This window comes from Neophocaena asiaeorientalis, unplaced genomic scaffold (genome assembly GCF_003031525.2).
Source record: "Neophocaena asiaeorientalis asiaeorientalis breed wild unplaced genomic scaffold, Neophocaena_asiaeorientalis_V1.1 scaffold116, whole genome shotgun sequence".
Classification (NCBI taxonomy): Eukaryota; Metazoa; Chordata; class Mammalia; order Artiodactyla; family Phocoenidae; genus Neophocaena; species Neophocaena asiaeorientalis.
The window spans coordinates 3,279,883-3,302,396 of NW_020174561.1; the positions used below are offsets into that span (position 1 = coordinate 3,279,883).

The 22,514-nt window shown below is 38.8% G+C and overlaps 1 protein-coding gene across 1 annotated transcript in view; it reads left to right on the forward strand.

Moving 5' to 3' along the window:
• Nucleotides 1-22,514, forward strand: part of SLC13A1 (solute carrier family 13 member 1) — a 111,838-nt gene that overhangs the window by 34,935 nt on the left and 54,389 nt on the right. Inside the window, exons 7-8 of the mRNA XM_024757789.1 lie at nucleotides 10,984-11,135; nucleotides 21,952-22,071. Coding sequence (XP_024613557.1) covers nucleotides 10,984-11,135; nucleotides 21,952-22,071 — 272 coding nt within the window. The remainder of the gene's footprint in view (nucleotides 1-10,983; nucleotides 11,136-21,951; nucleotides 22,072-22,514) is intronic.

Below are 22,514 nucleotides of genomic sequence, written 5' to 3' on the forward strand. Positions count from 1 at the left end.
ATTACTATATAAACAAATATCCCAATTCACGATATGCATCATAATTCTTTATTAACTACAGTGGGTATGAATCCTATTTCAAGGAGTCTTATTGATAACTTCAAATCTGTTACCAGCTCTTCTGAGTTGTTCAGGTTATTGCTAATTAGATCTTCTCTAGATCTTCATGAAGAATTCATATCACAAGTAGGAGAAGGATATATTTTATATTTATATTATATTTTCTTGTATTATCTTCATTCTAGGTGTGTGTGTGTGTGTGTTTTTTTTTACATAAGTCATTTCCTGTAGAAATCATGTACAGCCGTAAGCACATTATGGGAGGGCTAGTTTAATTAAAACTAGAAAGGATAATTTGTTATCCACTTACCAAGCCCATATAAACTCAATATGCCAAGAGTGAATGAAGTGGGCAGGGCCCTATTGTCAGTCCCTCTGTGCACATGGAGCTTTCCTCTCCTCTCCCTTTACCTCCATCATCCACCAATGTATGGGCCATGAAGGCACTAAGGTCAATCTGTGCAATAATTATTAGTCAAGAATCATTTATTTCTTGGGGATTTTTTAATGTAAAAAGAGAAATATCGCGTCTTCCAATAAGATGGCAGATTGAATAGGTCCATTTACCTTCACTCTATCCCAAATCTCCATTAAAACAAGAATAGATTTTTAAGTCATACGTCACAAATATAAAAATATCAAGAGAGGAGATGACAGCAAAATCATTTTGGAAGCTGGAAAGTTAAAGATGCCTCAGTTATCCCATGAAAGTGGAATTCTAAGTCAACAGTAAGTTACAAAAGTAAGCAATCTCAAGTCCATTCTCTAGTAGGTCTGCGTCTTTATTCCTGTTCTGCCCCTAGCTTCTTCATGACCTTTTTTTTTTTTAGATTTCATATATATGTGTTAGCGTACAGTATTTGTTTTTCTCTTTCTGACTTACTTCACTCTGTATGACAGACTCTAGGTCCATCCACCTCACTACAAACAACTCAATTTCGTTTATTTTTATGGCTGAGTAATATTCCGTTGTATATATGTACCACATCTTCTTTATCGGGCTGGGGGAAGGGTAAGCTGGGACAAAGTGAGAGAGTGGCATGGACATATATACACTACCAAATGTAAAACAGATAGCTAGTGGGAAGCAGCTGCATAGCACAGGGAGATCAGCTCGGTGCTTTGTGTCCACCTAGAGGGGTGGGATAGGGAGGGTGGGAGAGAGGGAGACACAAGAGGGAGGGGATATGGGGACATATGTATATGTATAACTGATTCACTTTGTTATAAAGCAGAAATTAACAGACCACTGTAAAGCAATTATACTCCAATAAAGATGTCTAAAAAAAAAAAAAATCTAATTTACCTAGCAGCAGCCCTCAAAGTTTTTCAAAATGTTGAAAAGTGAGGGTAAGTAAAAAAATTTTATGCAACAGTTAAATCCACAAATTTCTTCCCAACCTCTACATGGATGCAGCTGCTGCTCCTCCACCAAACGGAAGTGTAGTCTTTATTTATTTATTTGTGGTACGCGGGCCTCTCACCATTGTGGCCTCTCCCATTGCGGAGCACAGGCTCCGGACGCGCAGGCTCAGCGGCCATGGCTCACGGGCCCAGCCGCTCCGCAGCATGTGAGATCTTCCCGGGCCGGGGCACAAACCCGCGTGCCCTGCGGCAGGCGGACTCTCAACCACTGCGTCACCAGGGAAGCCGGGAAGTGTAGTCTTTTGACACAGTAAAGCAGACAGGAAGGAGTTCAGGGTCAGGAACAGATTTCACAATGAAAACAGGGACACTGAGTAACAGTTAATATGTTGAATGGTGAGAGCCCCACCTTCCACCCCACTGTCCCCAACAGCCAGGCCTATTCCCTCCAGGTGACAGTAGGCAAGGAACCAGGAGGTTTTTCTTTGGGGAATGCAATGAGCACAAGAGAAAAGATGAAAATATATAGCATTGGGTTTTCTCAAAAAAAGCTCCAGTCAGATGATACTATATATGTGCCCACAGTCAACAACAAATCCCAAAGCACATGTACAGGACTTCCAACCAGCTTTTCACTGCCTTAAATATGAGCAAACCACCAAAGTTCCTGGATATCTGAAGACAGCCTCAGGCATGCAAGAGAGAGACGCAAACAAACAAAAAGGAGACAGAAACTTGCAGGAAACAGAGACTGTGCAAGAAGTTGAAAACACAAGACAAGAAACTATCATTAATATATTCAGAGAGGTGAACAAAGAAATTGCATTCATGAAATATGAATGACATTCTATAAAAGAGGCACGAGAAGCAAAAAATAAATATATAAATAAAATAGAAAATACATAAAATACAAAATATCAATATAATGTAAAGATATAAAACATAAGTGGAAATTTTAGTATACAAGGAAGAAACAGATAAGAAAATAATAGGAGTTTCAGAAAAAGAATAGAGAAAACTGAGATTACATCAAAACTCAAGAAAACTTCCATAAAAGAAGAATATAATTTTTATGACATAAAGTCCCGCTGCGTGCCAGCAAAACTGACGAAACAGATGCACACAGGGAAGGGCACTGAGAGTTCAGAACATGGTGAATGAAGAGAGACCCTAAAAGTTTCCAGAAAGGGGGAAAAACAGATTCCTTAAGATGAAAAGAATGGCAGAAGACTTCTTTATACCAACACTGGGAACTCCCAGGCAATAAGGGGGAAATGGCTTCAAGGAAGAAAATGACTAGATGTAGGACAAGCAGAAAAGCCCTGGAAGAGATGTCTCTAAGACAATGAAATTGGTAGAATATTTGATGTAGGTTAGGTGTCCTGTCACTTGATTGTTCGAAGGGAAGATTTAAACAACCAGGGAATATTTGGGGCTGATTTAGTGGTATCCACTTAGAAAGCTAAGCAAGTAAGCGGGGGACACAAAACAAAAGTAATATAAATCCCATTGCTCAGCTGTTAACAGATATCTAAGACAACATTCTGAACACTGAACTCTGCTCTAAGCAAACTTATGATATAGCCATAATGGGAGAACGATGGAGACATGAAAAGTATAAGTGTGTTCAGTGGAGGATGCTGTGAAAGATAGCTAAATTCTCATCATCTAACATAGTGGAGTTTTAACTGTAATGCTTTTAACTGAGAAATCAAGAGATGGTATCATATGAATACTGTTAAAGTAAGTGCAAATAAATGTCCAAAAAGAGCTGGAAGATTTTAAACTGGCTGTCTTTGGCAAGCAGAAAGTGGTTAGCAGGAACTAATATTTTGTTCAGTTTGCCTTGAATAAATATAGAAATATAAATAGAACCCCTAATGTTTTTATACCACACTCACCCAAATGAATTATTTAGTACACTGCATTGGAGACCACTGGTTTAGTTCATGGTGATTCTTGTATGCATTATTAGCACCCGGGGTTGGTGCTAATCACTGGAGTCTGCAATCACTACCACCAGGTGGCAATAGTGAGTTATATCTGGACCTGCAGGATTTCTGTTCAGAAATGACCCTTGAGCACCACCCAGTTATCTTAGGATTCTGAATTTGGTCATGTCCTGGACAAAATGTTTTCAGTCACTTGAAAGAAGTTGTGAGACATACTCACAAGGTCTTAGATGTCATACATTTGTGGGAAATACGAATGTACGATGACAACTGGGATTGAATAAAAACACACTAAGCAATATGAAATGTAATTAAATGTAAAGTTTTAGATGTAGGCTAAAAAACTCACATAAATAAAAAGTGTTCTGGAAGGCAAGATGACACAAGGGAAATTACTGAGAGGGAACTTGGATACACAGAAATCTGCTTCAATTCTGCTGTGACCATTAATGTCACACTGAGATTTATTTTTGCTCTTCTGAAAATTCAGGTCTGTGTACCAGATTATCTCTAAATACTATCTGTTCTAATAGTCTATGATTCTTTTATATATTAAAAAAACTTTTTTATGATTGTGGAAGATACAAAAAGTATCAAGAAGGTAGCAGGTACTCTCATATCTTGACACATTTCATTTCAGTCTTATTTCTAGGCACATATGTGTATGTAGATATATTTTAAATTTTTTTTTAAATTACATCGTTCTGTACATTTAATTTCACAGAAGTCTCTCATCATGAAACATAAAACAAGTACTTTCCCATTCACAGTATAGCCATGGCAATGTCCTTTGGTCACCAGCACAAGAGGTTTTCTCTGGCCACTTCATCCCTGACTGTCTTCAGCCTCACCCCTCTAGACACTTTGCTTCTCCCTTCTTCACTTTGGATTTTTTTTTCTCTCCCGAACTCCTAGGAGAATATATTACCCCCCGCCAATTCCTCCTCCACTCATGGAAAAATGTAATGATTAGTCTGATAATCTGCAAATATGTGCTCTCAGGGTCTGAATCTTACTTTCTACCCTGAGTGACTTATTCCAACACCCTCTTAGATTAGGGTCAAACACTTGGTCTCAGGTTGAAACTACTGCCTTGAGCAGAAGATTAATTTGCTAAGGACACCCCCCACTCCCTTTTATAGTTTCTGTACCAATCGTTGGCTTAATTAGTGGCTCATCTCAGACTTCCTTAAGAGCTGTATTTTCCTGCCCATTGCCCTCTACTACTATCCCTCTGGTCCTCAACTTTTACCCCTTACTGCAGTATCGTCTCTTCACAGTAGTTCAGTCCAGCAATCACAGGCCCTAAGTAAAAACAGTAGAGCTGACTGCATGGGATTCATGTTTACTGGCTAGATAACGCAAGTGGTGCACCCCATGCCACCCCCCAAAGACCTCCGCTTAACCCTTGATGTGTTTTATGATATATTACCATTACCATTTACTGCAGGACTTGAATTTAACTTGAATTTGTAATGCTTTTCTAAATTGTCCACGATATTTGCAGAAACATCACCTTTTGTGCTGTAGCATTCATGTATGTTTTAAAGTCTTTATATAGGAAAAAAGTACGAGAAGTCCATAAGGTCTAAAGCATGCAAACATGTCAATATTTTTCTATTTTGATTTTTTAATTTTATACCTGTCAGTGCAGTTTTATCATTTTATATATATGACTGCATATATACATATATGAAGTCCAATTTTTTATGAAATCCAATTTTTTCTTTGTATTTTTGAAAGTTTTAATGTGATGATGAGAAATTACATGCACATTACGTCTTTAAGTTTCCATTTCTTATTATCAATTTAATAATATCCAAATTATATATCACTTTCTGATTTGTGTTTGAAGTCTCTCCTTTAGTAAAATAGCTAATAGTTAAGCCCTAAGTTTCATTTGTCATTTTGTATCACTGATAAGAACTTTTAAACTTATTTTACTCTTTTATTTACATATCCTTTATTTTTCAAATTTTCAATGGAAAGTTTTATCATGTAGAAAATACAAATCATTCCCATGTAGGAAATATAAGGCAAAGGGAGACATCTGTAAATTAATTTATTTGGGGTGAAGGGTAGATACCTTTGGGGGCTAACCTTTAAGTTAATTAGAAAGTAAAAGGCAAATTACAATCCAATGTCCTGACCCTGCCATGCTAAATGCCATTCCCACATCCATGATGGCTTTTAGTGAGCAGACATTTTTTCCTATCATGATTTCTCAAAAGGATCTTTCAGTGCCAATGTCACACACAGCATGCTTATCTGTATGAAACGGGGCAATTCTTCTGTCCGCATATTTCTTAAATACATCCAGTTCTTTTTTTTTTAAAGGCTCAGTGTGCAAGACAGGTCTGAAATAGGCAAGAACTGGAGACCTATAAAGAGGTGATTACAGTAACTCAAATCAGATATAACGATGACTTAGACCAAACGTGATAGTGGAGATGGAAAAAACCCAACAGACTCCAGATGTATTTAAGAAGATACAATTGACAGGATTTGGTGGGATGAGGAAAAGAATGATTTCAAGGAGGATGAGAAATATTGTGTAGTGGCTGAGGCTATGAGCCCCCCATGGTCTCAAAATTCAAGTCTACCATTTCCAGGCTCTATAACCTTGGGAAGCCATTTAACCTCTCTGTGCTTCATGTCTTCATGTGTAAAGTGGGATACTAGCAGTACTACCCTCATTGTGTTGTAAGAAAAATGTGAATTAAATCATTTATTTGATTTTAACCTGAAGCAGTGCTTTTGCATACTAGGCACACTCTAAGTGTTTGTAATCGTGGTGATGGTGATGCTATTAGCTCATATAGATGATCCTGAAGAACAGGGTTTGAGGAAGGAAATAATGAGTTCGGTTTTGAACATTTGGGGATTGGAGTTTTATTTAAGACATTCAAATTATGTCGAACAGACAATTGGATTGATAGATTTAAAAGGAGAAGTCTGGCTGAAAACAAGTTTGGTGGTCTGGTTTTATCTTTCATTAAAACAATGAAAACATATGAGATTTCCTAAGGAGAAATATTACTATGAGAAGAGACAAGTACTTATGACAGAGTTTCAAGAAATTCCAGTTTTAAGGAAGGATCAAGGAAAATGAACTGGCAAGGGAGACAGAGGAACAGGCAGAAATGTAGAAGAAAACCCAGAGGACTGAGATATCACAGAGCCCAAAGAAGAGTTCTGCAGCAGGAAGGAGTGATCAACTATCTTAGGTGCTGCTGAGAGGTCTACAAACCTGACACTGAACAATATCTATTGGGTTTAGTAATATGGAGGTTATCAATAATCATAGCAAGTACGTATTGGTGGATTGAAGAGACAGAAGCCAGATTGGAGAGGTTAAAGCAATGCAGTCAGTGAATGCAGACAACTCTTTTGAGTAGTTTGGCTGTGAAAATGGATGTGCTGTGGGCAGTAGTTTCATTGAGGGGGGGTTAAGAAGGCCTTCTGTTTTTCTTTTGGAAAGATGACTTGAAAATGATTAAACTTTGGTGGGAAAATTCTAGTGAAGTCTATTGTATAAGGTTTCTGAGAAGGCCTGAGAGATTGGGGTTCAGAAACTAGTTGGAGGAGAGAGATTTACTCTCTTTGTATGTAGAATACGGAAGGAAGGGCAGATGCAAGTATGTTTCTACCTTTGACAGGGAGACTTCTACCAGCTTCTATTTTCTGTGTGGAATAGGAGGCAGAGCTACCCGTGAAGAGTGAGAGGAGGGAGGTGAAAAGAGAAGTGGGAAGGTTTTAAGTTTTCTTGTGGAGACAGGTAGAATCATTTGGTGAGAGAAACACAGCAGGGTAGAGGTGCAGCAGTAACAAAGCAGTTGAAAGTTGTGACCGTGAACGTTGGGAGCCTAATCTCCTCTACTGTGTGTAATTTTTTCTTTTTTTTTTTTTTATAAATTTATTTACTTTATTTATTTTTGGCTGCATTGGGTCTTCGTTGCTGTATATGGGCTTTCTCTAGTTTCGGCGAGCAGGGGCTACTCTTTGTTGTGGTGCGCGGGCTCCTCATGCGGTGGCTTCTGTTGTTGCAGAGCAGGAGCTCTAGAGCACAGGCTCAGTAGTTGTGGTGCACAGGCTTAGTTGCTCCGCGGCATGTGGGATCTTCCTGGACCAGGGCTCGAACCCGTGTCCGCTGCATTGGCAGGTGGATTCTTAACCACTGCGCCACCAGGGAAGCCCTACTCTGTAATTTTCATCAACAGAACTTGGCTGCTCAGGGGCAGACGTGACGCAGAGAAAGTAAATTGTTGGGTTAATCCAAAGTTAAAATTTTGCTAAAGAACTATCATTCTAAAGAGAGACAAGAGAGTTTAGGGTTTTGCTGAGAAAGTTACTGATGGTGGTGATGGCTTCATGGGTGTATAATTATCCTCAAACTCATCAAGTTGTATATATTAAATACGTACAACATTTTACATATCAATCATACCTCAATAAAGTGGCTTTAAAAATAAATGCATTTGGGGCTTCCCTGGTGGCGCAGTGGTTGAGAGTCCGCCTTCCGATGCAGGGGACACGGGTTCGTGCGCCGGTCCGGGAAGATCCCACATGCTGTGGAGCGGCTGGGCCCGTGAGCCATGGCCGCTGAGCCTGCGCTTCCGGAGCCTGTGCTCCGCAATGGGAGAGGCCGCAACAGTGAGAGGCCCATGTACCGCAAAAAAATAAAAATAAATGCTTTTGACCACCTAGAGGGGTGGGATAGGGAGGGTGGGAGGGAGGGAGACGCAAGAGGGAGGAGATATGGGGATATATGTATATGTATAAGTGATTCACCTTGTTATAAAGCAGAAACTAACACACCACTGTCAAGCAATTATACCCCAATAAAGATGTTAAAAAAAAAAATAACTTAAAAAAGAAAGTTACTGAATTGGTTTACCAAGAAATCTAAACTGGATAAGAAAGGAAGTGAAGAAAGGAGAGGACCAAACTATTGGGAATAATAACTAGATGCTTTAGTGACCAAGACTTGTCAATACAGTCAAAGGACAACAGGGACAGAAGTAATTCAACAGCTAAGTTGGAAAAGAAGCTGTGGTAAACTGCAGAATTCTTGGTTAATGGAGTGGTAAAACAAGGCTCTTTCTATCCCTGAAGAACTGTCATATCAAGCACATACCATAAGTACTCCTGTGTTTTACTTACACAGGATTTACAAAGCAAGTGACCAAAAAAACAGTTTTAGACTCTTGAATTTAGTGTTGAAAATGAGAAGGTTGAGAGACAGTCTACCTTTGGAGAAATTTAGAATATTTTCCTAAACTCCAACTTGTATGATCTATTTTTTGGCAGGGGAGCCTTCCATTTACCTTGAGACAGTGCAATAGATATTGAGGAATCACCACTTGGAAAACCTGAGACTCTGTTTCCTAGAGATCAGTGGACTAGTATTTGACATACTCTTGAAACATTTAAAAGTGAAAGTCACTGCTGAGTCTCCTTATCCAATGGAGAGTCAGCTGCACTTTCACTGCGAACAGAGCAGAGGTGCCTGTTTCCCATGAGCCAGATGTATGACAGGAGTGGTATTTGGGGTCATTTTAAAAGCAACTTTCCCCAAGACAGCTTCTTGACAGGGCAAGGCGACCTCTGCATCAAGAGATCGGGTGACCATCACATGCAGAAACCACAGGGTGTCATAGTGGAAGAGGTGCATTACTCCACAGAAGGAGCAGCAACCTGATGTTCTTATTTGGGTGACAGGAATCTCTAAAAGCACCATGACGCATAAAATCCATAATACCGCCCACCAGATGAGGCCATCTGGAGCATCCATCAAACATAAAGAGAAATCTGTATGTCTTCTTTGGAGAAATGTCTATTTAGGTCTTCTGCCCATTTTTGGAAGCTTTGTTATAAAGCAGAAACTAACACACCATTATAAAGCAATTATACTCCAATAAAGATGTTAAAAAAAAAAACCATAAAGAGTACTAACATCGTATCTTATTTAAACCAGTCAACTAAGACCTCTCCTAATCCTTACTGCTCTTCTCCAGATACTGTCCATCCCTTGCCACTCCAAATATGGAGGATTTAGAAGCTAGAACTAGCAAATGGTGGGAGAAATTGGAGCTAGAAGAGAGAGAACAATACAAACCCACAAACCCACTTCCAACTATGGGCTTTTCAGCAAGCCTGATCTAGGGGACAAGTAAAAGTTTAACTTTACTAAAGTTTGGACTTTTGCTAGTAGAGGACGCTTTATTTCAGCTACTGAAATGAGTTTGCTTTTTTTTTTTTTTTAAACTAAACACGACTGAAAGACTCTATTAAATGAAGTGACCAAAAATGTTATAGATTCTACTCCAGATTTCACCCCAGGGATAGCAAGAATCAGACCAACAGAGTGTGTTACATGGATCACAGGTGAGAGAAGGAATGAAGCTGCTTTTGTATTGCACCTTAGGGAGCTCTATTCTTAAACAGAAACATTAGAAATAGTGATTTTTTTCAGATGGAGCCATCTGAGGATGTGCTATTGTCCAGGAACTAGAGGAGAGGGTGACAGGAAGAGCGGAGTCGAAGGTCTCTGGAAATGAGATTTAAGAAATGTGTAAAGCCAGGATATTTAAGGGGTTACTCATGAAGATGGTATAGTTATCCAGATGCTGACAGGATTTGCAGGATGAGGAATGTTGTGTGCCAGATGGGCATGTCATCTTAAGTGATGGCAGTGGGTGACTGGGAGATCAGAACATCCTGTTCAAAAGAATAGGCAGAGAAAGAGCCAAATTATATGAGCCTTAAAGAGAAATCGATTAGTTTTCATGTCAGTAGAGGATTAATGTTCTGGAAGAGGGTGGGGAACAAGGAGGACACTGACTCTCTCTCTCAACAGTGAAGTATAGAGGGTGAAAACGTTCAATTTCACAAGCAGTGGTATCCTCTGGGGAGGATCAGTGAAAGTGCCAAAATAAAGAAACACTCCAACAAGAGGTTTAGGAATTCACTGACCATGTACCACCAGTTCAGAGGGAAAACCCTGGAAAGATTTGGGAGTGTTTGGTGAGAAGGGAAGAAAGGAACTTAAGAGTTGGCTCAGGAATAAGAAAGAAGGATGAATGAATGAAACTGTGTAAAGTATTTCAGTGGTTATGTATTTTTATTGTTAACATTTCTATTGATGGAAAGATAAATGTTGCATTATTGGGCTGCCATAACAAAATACCATAGACCGGGTGACTTAAAAAGCAGGAATTTATTTCTCCCAGTTCTAGAACCTGAAAATCCAAGATCAAGGTACCAGCAGGATTAGTGTCTGATGAGAGCTCTCTCCTTAGGTTGCAGATGGCTGCTTTCTCTCTGTGATCTCACATGGCAGAGAGAGAAAGATCAAGCTCTCTGGTGCCTCCTCTTACAAGAGCACTAATGCCATCATGCAAGGCCCTGACCATCACAACCTCATCTAACCCTATTACCTTCCAGAGTCTCCATCTCCAAATACCATCTGATTGGGGGTTAGGGCTTTCAACATATGAATTTTGCAGTGGGGTGGACACAAACATTCAGCCCATAACAAATGCTATTACTGCTTGTTATGACCACAAACAGAGCTGTTCTCATAGTACGTTTTATTGTTGAACAGAATTCAGGCACAGGAAACAAATATCGAACAAAGAAGGACCACATGATGTGTAAACTTATGTGCCTGTGCGTTGCTTACTCTTCTACCATTGGTGGATTGACAACGATCACTGGTACCTCCACCAACTTGATCTTCGCTGAGCATTTCAATATGTAAGTAAAATTGTTGGCCTGGTGATTTAATAAATGGACAACACACAAATTATGAGAATTATTCTTACTTGTTTCAGAGAATCCAAAGACAGAGATGCTATATTGAGTTAACTCTCCTTTGTTCCCCCTCAGGACTTCTATATTTCTAGAAACATGCCCTTCTACTCGTTCCCATGGAGTTAAATATGTAGGGCATAGTGAATTAACAGGTGTTTGCAGATTGCAAGGTCACCTTGAAAGAAATAACTCCTGGATGACCATGCTCACCAAGCACAGAAGACACTTTTCATTATAAATAATATTGCAAATGGTAGTTACCTACAAAGAAAGGGGATTGTTTACATGGGACAATTTACGTAGGGTTTTGCAACTGACATTTGAACTTAAATGATGAGGAAACAGAATTGCTCATTACAGAAAATTTGGTGTTGAGGTTGAAAAAGATTTGAAGGATTGTGCAATTACCAAAAATAGCAGTAATAAAGTATTCTAAGGACAGATGTATGAATCTGAATGTAAGTTAATGCTGTGATGTTACTCCAGTGCAGAAAATGGGGAACCTTGGATACAGTCAGAGCACTTGAGTTAAAAATTCCACAACTTTCAGTCACTTACTTTGTGAATTTGAACAATAAAAAGTAAGTAACTCTTCCAAGACTTAATTTTTTCATACCTAAAATAGTCACCGTTCATATGATTATTGTGAGAATCAAATGAAGTAGACTATGTAAAAATACTTGGTACCATGTAAGAACTATTGAAGCCATAGTCTGAAAGTCCATGCTTTTTTGTGAGAGCTCAGTCGGATCCTGCACCCAAGGTATATTTTCAAGGACTAATAGGACAGATAATTGTCAGAGTGCCTGGAAGGTGGGCAGTGCTGAGGATGGCCTGGAACAGGATTTAGGTCCTTTTCACAGAAAAATTTAGGAAAACCACACTCTAGGAAACAGATTCAGAAACTCTGTGAACTTTCTGAAATCATTTGCAAGATGTTCCAAGAAATCCAAGATTCAAAAAATGCCACCCTCCGTTGTGGAAAGAATGAGAACTTATGTACAAAAGAGAACACTAACAGAACAGTTTAGGGAATTTATAACACAGACCTCCATGTGCGCTTATTGTTTCTATTAGTACACAACCATCATGTGTACTCCAACGGCCTACTTAGAAAGGAACCTTAGAAAGACATTTGGTTTATAAGTGGGAGACTTCTAAACTTCCTAGTGCAGAGAGGATTTATCCCATTTATCTCCTAGTTCAAGATAGGAAATGTACTTGATCCCTCTCTGAAAGCTAGACTTCTGTCCTTTCCCAGGAATCCCCCAAAGAAAGAGATTCCACATTTCAGTCCTCTCTGCAAATCTTTTTCTAAAATTTAGACCAATTTTTTACTTTTTATCTTCGTTGGTGTTAGAGAACTGCTGGTTTCCACCATTCCCATGAAATTACTTGGTATTGTCAAAATGACCACATTGAGTTTGCCCTTGGTCTTTGTGTTCTTGCCCAATGTATCGACAAAATTTTCTTTCTTTTATTTAACTGTTCCTTTGACTCTCTGAATGCATTCATCCATTTGCAACGACAGATTGAGAGCATTGTAGCACTTTGGGCAAAATGTTTTAGTAACTATTTTCCCCAATTGTCTAATCTTCTAGTTCTTCTAATCATGGGAATTTGGCCAAAATGTTCTTTAAATTTAGAAAATACTTAAAATGTACTTTAAAATTTAGTGGTTTTTTTCCTTCAAGTTTTCTTTAACATTAAGAGTTATATGAAAACTGGAAAAAAACTCAAAGTATTCCTTCTTGATAGAAAATATTAAAATAGAAGGGGGGAAACAACCTTATGTAACAAAATATAATTGATACTATTAAACAAACTAGCTATTTAATAAATGTTTTCTTAAATATTGACCCTAAAAAATACAACAGTAACCCAAAGCAACAATGGAATGAAATGCCTTCAGTTTCACTGGAAAAAGTTTCAGAAACTTAAAACTGCAGAAAATAAAAAAGATTTATTTTCTATGTTCAGATGTTTGGAGCCAGAGAGAAATCGCCCTTTATTTCCAAATCCACTACAATAATCTCACCTTTTCTCTTGACACTGCTTGCCATCTTTTTGAGCAATACCAACGATCATTTTGTACAAATTCATTTTGGGTCTTGCTAACTTCCAAAGGGTACATAAGCATGAGAGTCAATGATTTCCTGCCTTTGACATTTAGAAAAAGGTGCTATCTTACAAATAAACTATGGGAGGAAGAGACTGGATAACACATTTAAAAGCCTTATCTATCTATCTATTTACTTATACATAAAATATATTTATATATTATACATGTGATGTCTTTTGTTCTCTTTTTTACACAAAGGAAATAAGAACAATGAATTCTGAGAAACCTAAATTTTATTCTGTGCAAATAAAAAACAGATCTTCACTTATTCACTCAGTCAATCAACAAACATTTGTTAAGGACTGACGATGTGCAAGGCATGGTTTTGAATTCTTTCGGAAAAGGCAAAAAATAAAAGTTACCAGAAAGAAGATTCCATCTCATTGTCTAGACAAAACATACATATATGGAAACCATGAAAACATTTAAAACATAACGTTTGTTCTTTGACATATAAGGAACAAGGTAAAGTGACATGTATTGAGCCCTTGCCAGATGAATTACACATATTATAGTGCACGCGAATCCTATATATCCTTGCTGTGGAAGTGGTATATACAGTGGTAATTAAAGGTATAGCTCTGAGATTCATAGCTCTGTGTTCAAATACCGGCTCTTGGACAAGGTACTTAATGTCTTTAAGCCTGTTATTTTGCCAGAAAATAAATGAAGATAATAATAAGATCTCTCGCTCTCTCAGAGAGTTGTTTTGAGTTTTACATAAAATAAATGGCACTTAGAACAGTGCCTAACACAAAGCATGTGCTCCATTAATGTTGGCTATTATTAGTAGAGTTGAGAAAGTTGGCATTCAGCTTAGCAGTTTGAAAGCCAGACCAAGATCAGTCAGACCCCAAAGTCTGTCTCCCTAAAATATTACCTTCCTAGTAACAGTTGAACATGCATCCTTAAAGAGGGCTCTAGCTGTGTGCAGCACCCCTTGATCAGTAGAGAAAATCTGTCTGTGTAACCTGGCCCAATCTTAAAAGAGGTAAACACCATGTTTATGGAGAAAATGAATGCAAATAATCCGTAAAATCAAAGCACAAAAATCGTGTCATCAGTTTTGCAGGGAGGCCGTGGGTAGTCTGTGCATGTCTTTGCACAGCTGAGAATAGCAGTGTGTACACTGGCGTTGTAAGAGTCTGGGGACGGGAGACCAGTTAGGAGTTTATTACCAATGTACTGACAGATGATGAGAGGCAGAACTAGATTAGCTGTGAAGTGATGGGGGGACTTAGTCTTAGGGCACTGTACAGTCAGAAGGTAGTGAGTAACTAGGTGTGAGGATGTAAGGGTCAGGAGGGGTTAAGGCAACTCTGGGAAATTTTGACAATATGGCTGTATAGATAGTGATGACATGAACTTCTAGAGAAGTCATGGCAGGTTCATTAGAGAAATATATAAATTTTATTTTGAGTATATTGAAGTGGCCTGCTCAGAATCTATCCACAAGGAGATTTTCAGCAGGCATTTGCAAATACATTGTTGAAATTAGTTGTAAATTTGGGACTCTATATATATATCAACATAGATATTAAAATCTTGACTCTAGAAATGGTCATATAGGGAGAAAAAAAGTTAAAAGAATTGAGACCTGGATAGATTCATAGGAAATATTAACAAGAAAGAAGATGAGAAAAGTTAATCAAGGTAGGTGGAGAACCAGGAGCACATGGGATTTTTTTTTTTTTTTTTTGGGGTCCGCGGGCCCCTCACTGTTGTGGCCTCTCCCGTTGCGGAGCACAGGCTCCAGACACGCAGGCTCAGCAGCCATGGCTCACAGGCCCAGCCGCTCCGTGGCATGTGGGATCTTCCCGGACCGGGGCACGAACCCACGTCCCCTGCATCGGCAGGCGGACTCTCAACCACTGCGCCACCAGGGAAGCCCCATGTGGGATTTTGAAAGACAGAGGAGACCATTTTCCAAAGGGAGGATGAGTCAGGAGCATGCAATGTTGTGTAAGGGCCAAGTAGGTTGATGGCTGAGAAGAGGCTTTTGGTTCTCATCAGTGTCCTCCAAGAGGGCAGGTGCAGTGGAACAGTGGGGTATGGGGCAGAATTCGGACTGAAGAGAGTTAAGGAGTGAGGACATCGTGGGAGGGCAAGGCAGCTAGTTTAAATGATTGCTTCAAGTTTGACAAAGAAAAGGAAAAAAGAGCAAGCATGGTATAACCAGAGGTAGAGTGTTCCTTTAGCACAAGGGTAGTGTCAGTCTGGTTTTACACTCAGGGGAAGGAGACAGTAAAAACAGAGCTATGTGAAGTTTGGGGAAAAAAGAGCGAGAGAGAGAATATATTGATTGGCTAAGAGTCAGGTGGAAGTGGAATGGAATAGAAACAAGAGTAGAAATGTCAGTCTTGGGAAAGAAAGACGTGTCCTGCTGCGTGATAATGAAAAGGGACAGGTGAAGACAGAGATCTCTCAAATCACGTGTATGCATGCCCTCATTTCACAGATGAGGAAACCAAGGCTCCAAGAGTTTAAATCATGATCACTAGTCAGTGGAGGCACTTGGCCTGAGTCCCATTGCCCTTTTCACTCTGCAGCCTCATTGCCTCTCTGACCATCTGTGAGGGGGCCATGTTGGCAAAAGTCTTGAAAAAGCAGGTTTGCTGACAGTGACAAGTAAAGACTGCATGGGTATTTGCATTCATGCGTCGCATTTTCTTTTTATAAAATATAAACCTGCACACATAACAAGTATTATTTAAAAGAGTTGCAAAGCTGGGAGTGTGGCTAGTTTGACTGAACCACTCCCTCATTGTCATAAGCTGATATATAGCTTAGAAAGTGATTTTCAGAACAATACTGAGAAGACTAAGCCAATTCTCTCCTCAGCCAGAAGGTAGGAAATTTCTTGTGTTCTTAATCTTTGAATCTAGTACCTGTGACACCTGAATTCTGACTACCTTGTGATTAATTCACCATTAGTTATGACTAATCCTTGGAATAGGGCATTCTGGAAATATTCTTTGTTTCGTCTTCTCATTAGGGAAATCCTGCTTGCTCAATGCTCTCTACCTGACCCTTCTGCTCCACTGATAGACTCTTCTAGTCATCACCCAATCTCCTCCTTTCCTAACACTATTGTTAATAAATCTCACCCTGTAAGTAACCCATTTCTTTCTACTCTGGTTCTTGAAAGACCTGCCAATTCTGCCAATTTCTTTCTCTCCTTGTGTGGATGCTGTATCATTTGAAACTCTGCTCGGTTACTCCAGAACTTCCATTCCCATCTCCTCTTATCATAAACTATACTCACATTTCTATAAATTTGTCTTATCCACAAAAGTTGTCTTATGCACAACTACCACCCCTGATTGCAAACTTCTAAAGGCTTCATGAATTATTGTCTTCTTCATCTTTTAGCCCACAAGGGGCACAGGTAGGTGATCAATAAACATTGGTTGCATTGAACCGTACCAAGACATAAATGAAGTGCTGACTGTTCCTGGGAATCATCTAAGTAACTGAATAATCTTTTGATATTAAAATAAAGTTATTAAGGGAAATATTATTAGGGACAATTACTGCTTTCATAACAGAGGAGTTTTGATGCATCAATATCACTTAACAAATGCAACAGCTATTAATAACATAAAAGGCAAATCTATCTGATTAAGAATGGAAGATATCACAAGTAAAATTTTGTAGTTTGCTGATTATCAAAGTATATTATTCAGCTTGTAGGTGTCAGCAGTGAAATATGTGGGTATACAAAACAGCTTGGAAGGAAGCTGAATTATCAATGATTAGCACAGTCACTAATTCTACGTTAAATAATAACTATTATAGCTTCACAAACGTAGAAATGGTAAAAGAAATGTGTTTATAGGCACCCTAAATTCAAAGCCCGCTTCCCTAGCCTCCCTTCTTGATTAATCACAGAGGAAGAAGGCTAACAACCAGTTACCTAGCAACAGCCACTTTCAAAACTTACTATGATTCCCCCCTGCAGAAAAGAGCAATGTGTGTTTCTAAGAAAGAATTTCTCTGGCAAATAATAGAGAAGAAATTTGGATACTGCAGAGTTTGGACTTAGACATTGGTTCAGATTTCAGTCTTGCCGTGTATTAGCTTAACTTCTGCAAACATCAGTTTCTCCATCTGTAAAATGGAGGCAAAACTAGAACTTATAACATTATTATGAGGATTAAATGGCATAGTGCATCCGTGGCCCTTAGCAGAGGGCCTGGCAGGTAGGAAATTGTCAATATCCCTAACCATTTTTTGCTGCTGCCGCTTCTACTTTTGCCATTGCTATTAGAAATCTAAGCCTGGCTCATGAGTAACGAGTAATTAATATTTCAAAAGAAACCTCTGGAAGTACATAAATACAAAATTGAAAAGTGACTTTGACTGAGAAATCATCAAAACAGTCATTAATCAAAAGAACTATAATCAGCGTGGATACCAGCTGATCGCACTCTTAACGGCCAAAATCTGTTTCAAGGCTGTAAACGTCCACAACCGCACCCATTCTTTTAAGACCAGGACTGTGTATTTCGTCAGTATGATCTGTGATCTTGTACGTGGGCATAAGAACTGCATTGACAACACCATCTTCCTAAATATCAACACTGACGCACATACATGCTTTAGGTCAAAGCATGTCTCTCCTATGGTGCCATCACTCCTATATGGTGTTCTAAAATGTCCTTAAAACATCAAGTTTGTACTCTAGCTTATGGATGTTTTGCAATATATATGGAATTTTCTCTTTTCACCTGGGAGCTGGTGTTGAGGACACTAGGCTTTAATGAAGAGAGGTTGTGTTTTCAACATTCGTCCTGGGTGTAAATATCCAGCTTGACTGCATTCTGTGACCTTGAGCGATCCACTTAACCTTCTGAGACTCAGTGTTTTCGGTGTAAAATGAAAATATAATGCTTTGCCCACAGGATTTTTGTTAGAATTAAATGCGCTTAGCTCATTCCTCTAAGACATAGGGAGCCCCAGGTGCATTTCCTCTTCCGCTCACCTCCATTTACTTCCGAAATTATCACACCCATTTCCATGGTTTATAAATCCACCTGTATGTGGGTAACCACCAATTTTACATCTCTAACCTGCCCTCTCAATTCCAGACTCATTTGTCTAACTGCCTATCCACCATGGCCACTTGGGAAACTAAGGGACATCTCACATTAACATGCCCACAGCAGCTTCCTAATCCATCATTCCTTCTGCCAACCTGTTCTTCCCTCAGACTTCATTTCAATGAATCGCACCTTTTCCCAATTTCGTACATTTTATGCCAAACATTTGTAAAATTTATTGCCTTCTCTTCATCTTCACTGCTACTCATGTAAATTAAGCTAAAATCTACTCAACTCCACTGTTTTTAAAATGTTTTTAAAAGCTGAAAAATAAAAAATTTTAAATAAATAAATAAGAAAAGAAAAACAGCATGAATTTATTACCTCGTAATTTCTGTGGGTCAGGCATCTAGGCACAGTTTAGCCAGGTCCTTTGCTGAGCTGAAATCAAGGTGTCAGCTGGGCCTGCGATCTCCACAGAAGCTCAGGGTCTTCATTCAAGCTGTTGAGAGAATTCAATTCGCTGTGTTTGAATTACTGAGGTGCCCATTTTATAGCTGACTATTGGCGTAAGGTCACTCTCAGCAACTAGAGGCTACCCCTAGATCCTTGCCGTGTGGCCCCTTCCTTCGGCAACATGGAAGCTCACTTCTTTAGGCCAGCAGGAAAATCTCTTTTTTAAGGGCTCCCTTGAGTAAGTCAGGCCCACCCAAGATAATCTCCCTTTTGATTAACTCAGAGTCCATTTGTGGGAACCTCTGCAAAATCCTTTCACTTTAGCCATAAAAGAACCTAATCCCAGGAATAAAATCTTGCCCTATTTACAAGTTCTGTCCACACAGAAGGAGAAAGGAATATACTAAGCATATATACCAGGGGCAGGATTCTTGGGGTGCATCTTGGAACTCTGCCTACCACACTTGACTTCCACTCTTGTTATGGTCAATCTTGACAATCCACCTAGCTAACATGTTTTATGAAATTCATAAATTTACATAGATTTTAAATTAGATGATGTCACTAGCTTACTTACTATGTTCCAATTACTCCTAATTGCATTACTATTAAAATCCAAATTCCTTCTGATGGCCTACAAGGTTATATATGATCTGACCCCTATTGGCTACTTCTTGGACTTTATTTCACTTGACTGTAAACTTAGCTCACTACCCACAGCCACACTGGTCTTCCAAACTCATTCCTACCCCAGGGCCTTTGCACTTGCTACTTCCTCTGTCTGGAATGCTATTTCCCAGTTATCTACATGACTGGCTCCTTCTTGCCATTTAGATCTCATCTCAACTATCTCTTTTGTTGGTCACACTATGTAAAATTTCTCCCTCCACCTAATAACTTTTTATCATATTATTCTGTTTTATTTTCTGATTCATTATATGCTTACCTGTTTGTTTATTGCCTGTGTTCTTCATTTAATATAAACTGTGAGAGCCTGGACTATGTCCATCTAATTCGCTACTACATCCCCAAAACTAGGAGACTATCCGGCACATGGTAGACACCCAAAACACAGTGTTGGGTGAAAGAAAATGATTCTATTAGAATTAAATGTACTTAACATAGTTTATGATAGAAGAAATCTGTATCTGCTTTAGGCAGATACTTGCAGTCCCTTCACTTATAGGATATGAGGAAGTTGGAAAAGAACTACCACAGTGAAACTAACCCTGAGTATGCCACTCATTCCACTTTCATTCAAAATATTTACACCTGCATGGTGTTTACTTTCTTACTACTGAGTTAAAAAACAAAGACAAAACAAACAAAACAACCCCCAGAGTTCAGCTTTTTTAAGCTTTCATTTTTCTAAATGACCTATCCCTCCAGGCAAAAATTTTGAAAAGCTCCTCTTCACAAATCTCACAGGACTCTCTGCAGTGGGTGGGGAGAACAATGCAGCCTGATTTCTAGGTATGAGCTACAGATGGTGAAAAATGAAATTGGGTTTGGGGCATTGTTTTGAACCTAATCCAAGCAGCACTTCTCAATGTCTTCAGGCTGAACAAAATAACATAGGCCACTGACCTGTAATCCAAGTCTAATAGATGGGAAAAAAGCTTAAGCCTTTTCCCACTTATTTTATTTTCCAACTGAAAACAACATTAATTTTAAGCAGGCAATTCTCAGTAAAACCTCATGGACATGGTAAAGCATTTTTTTCCATTCATCAATTCTCTGTATTCTATAGCAATTTTTACTTATCATTTGTCACTTTCTAATGGCATAAATATATAAGCTAATCCTAGGATCTCTTCAAAGTAGATGGAATCATCCTCAAGTTGCCAATAACTCTAGGACCCAGGGAGATCAGCTCAAAGAAATTGTAGACAACATTAGAAATCTGCAGGTTTGAAAGCTTAATTTTGTTTTTTTAAAAACAGCCTTTGCATTTGTTAGGAACTATTCTAAAATAGAAGGAGTGCTCTAAAATAAATAAATTTGGCTTACGTTGAGGCATGTAGCATGAACCTTCTCATTTATTTACATGATCTTTTTTAAGTGGCAAAATACACTTAAATTTTAAGTGGTACGATTTAAATAGAAAAAATATATATTGAAAATCTGTCATTTCTATAAAGTTCTCTATATTTTGTGATTTCAAAAATAATTTTTAAAAATGTTAAGTGTTTTTATTACTTCTGTATTATATTCTGTACTTTTCCAATTTCTGACTCTGTGTTACTGCTTCACGAAGAAAATTTAAAGACAACTGTTTCGCGAATTTTCTTTTTTTTCCCACACAGTCATAAAGTAGATAACTATATGAAATTTAGACTACATTTTGAAACAATGAATGTGAGGTTACCAAAGAAACTGTGCTTGTACCTGAACTTTTTTTGTTGCTATTGTCTTCTTCTTAATTATGTGAGCTAAAAAGCTGAAAATAACTAGGAGAGAGAAAGGGAAGAGTTGATGTTTTCCACAGGACTTTTAATTATTTTTATCTGATTTATTCTGTTTGACTGAGCCCCAAAGCACTGTCTAATTCTAGGAAGAAAGGGCTAGAATATGTCTGGTAAGATGGTTGCAGTTGCTCTGGGGCAGAAGAAACAGAGAGGGAAACAGCTTTGAGAGACAACGCGGGTGGGGTCTGAGTCCCTTCCGAGTCTGGGATGTCAGCTCCCAAGACGAAATGGTAATGGACACATTCAGTTTTGTTAAGTTAATTCTCATCTGTTCCCAAGTCTGCTTATTTGTCTTTCCTCACTCATATACTGATGATTTGAGTACGAACAACAAAACGCACACACCCATGTATACCCATTTCTTGTGCATTTCCACGAGTAGCAGGTACCGTGGTAGGTTCCTTCACAAACACTTCCTTATAGATTGAATAAAGGGAGCAAAAGTTATAACATGCCCACTCTTGTTTTTGTGGGAAGCAGCAATAATTATGCAGTTACAGACTCAAGAGGTGTGGAGTAAAACTAACTTCTGTATTTAATGGTGAATACCTCCCACATCTTCCTACTTGGCTGGTGGCACAGGAAAGACGGGAAGTGCTGCTTCCCACTGACCATCAGAAAGGATTCCTCTTGTACTCCTTCTGTGAACACGTTTCCATATTTTCACACAGGCGCTACCCTGATTGTCATTGCATCAACTTTGGATCATGGTTTCTGATGTCCTTCCCGGCTGCTATTATTATTCTCCTCTTGTCATGGATTTGGCTTCAGTGGCTTTTCTTAGGATTCAAGTGAGTACATATTCCACGTTAATCAGATAAATAAAGGTATCTGGGTTCCATGTTCTCAGCCCCTCATTCAGGGCTTTTACACCTATTTCACGAGTGCTGCATTTCTGCATTTCTCTTATCCACAAAACTGACACGTATGAACACATACATACATTAAGGACCCTCTAGAATATCACCTAACCAGTGTTGACTGTGGAAGAGAGTTCGTAGACAGAAATTCCATCTTGGTCTCCTTTGATCCCAACCCATTAAGACATTAATAGACCAGAAGGGCATACGAAGCTCATTATGGTGAGGACCCAGTCCAACCTGTTAAAGTGTTACTTTAAGAAGTTTTGTCCCTCCTCTTGGTTTAATGTGGGGATTTCCTCAGGTTATCGAGTTACTTTAAACTGTAATATGCAGGGCTTCCTGCTTCATCCTAGTACCAACATTGATTTGCC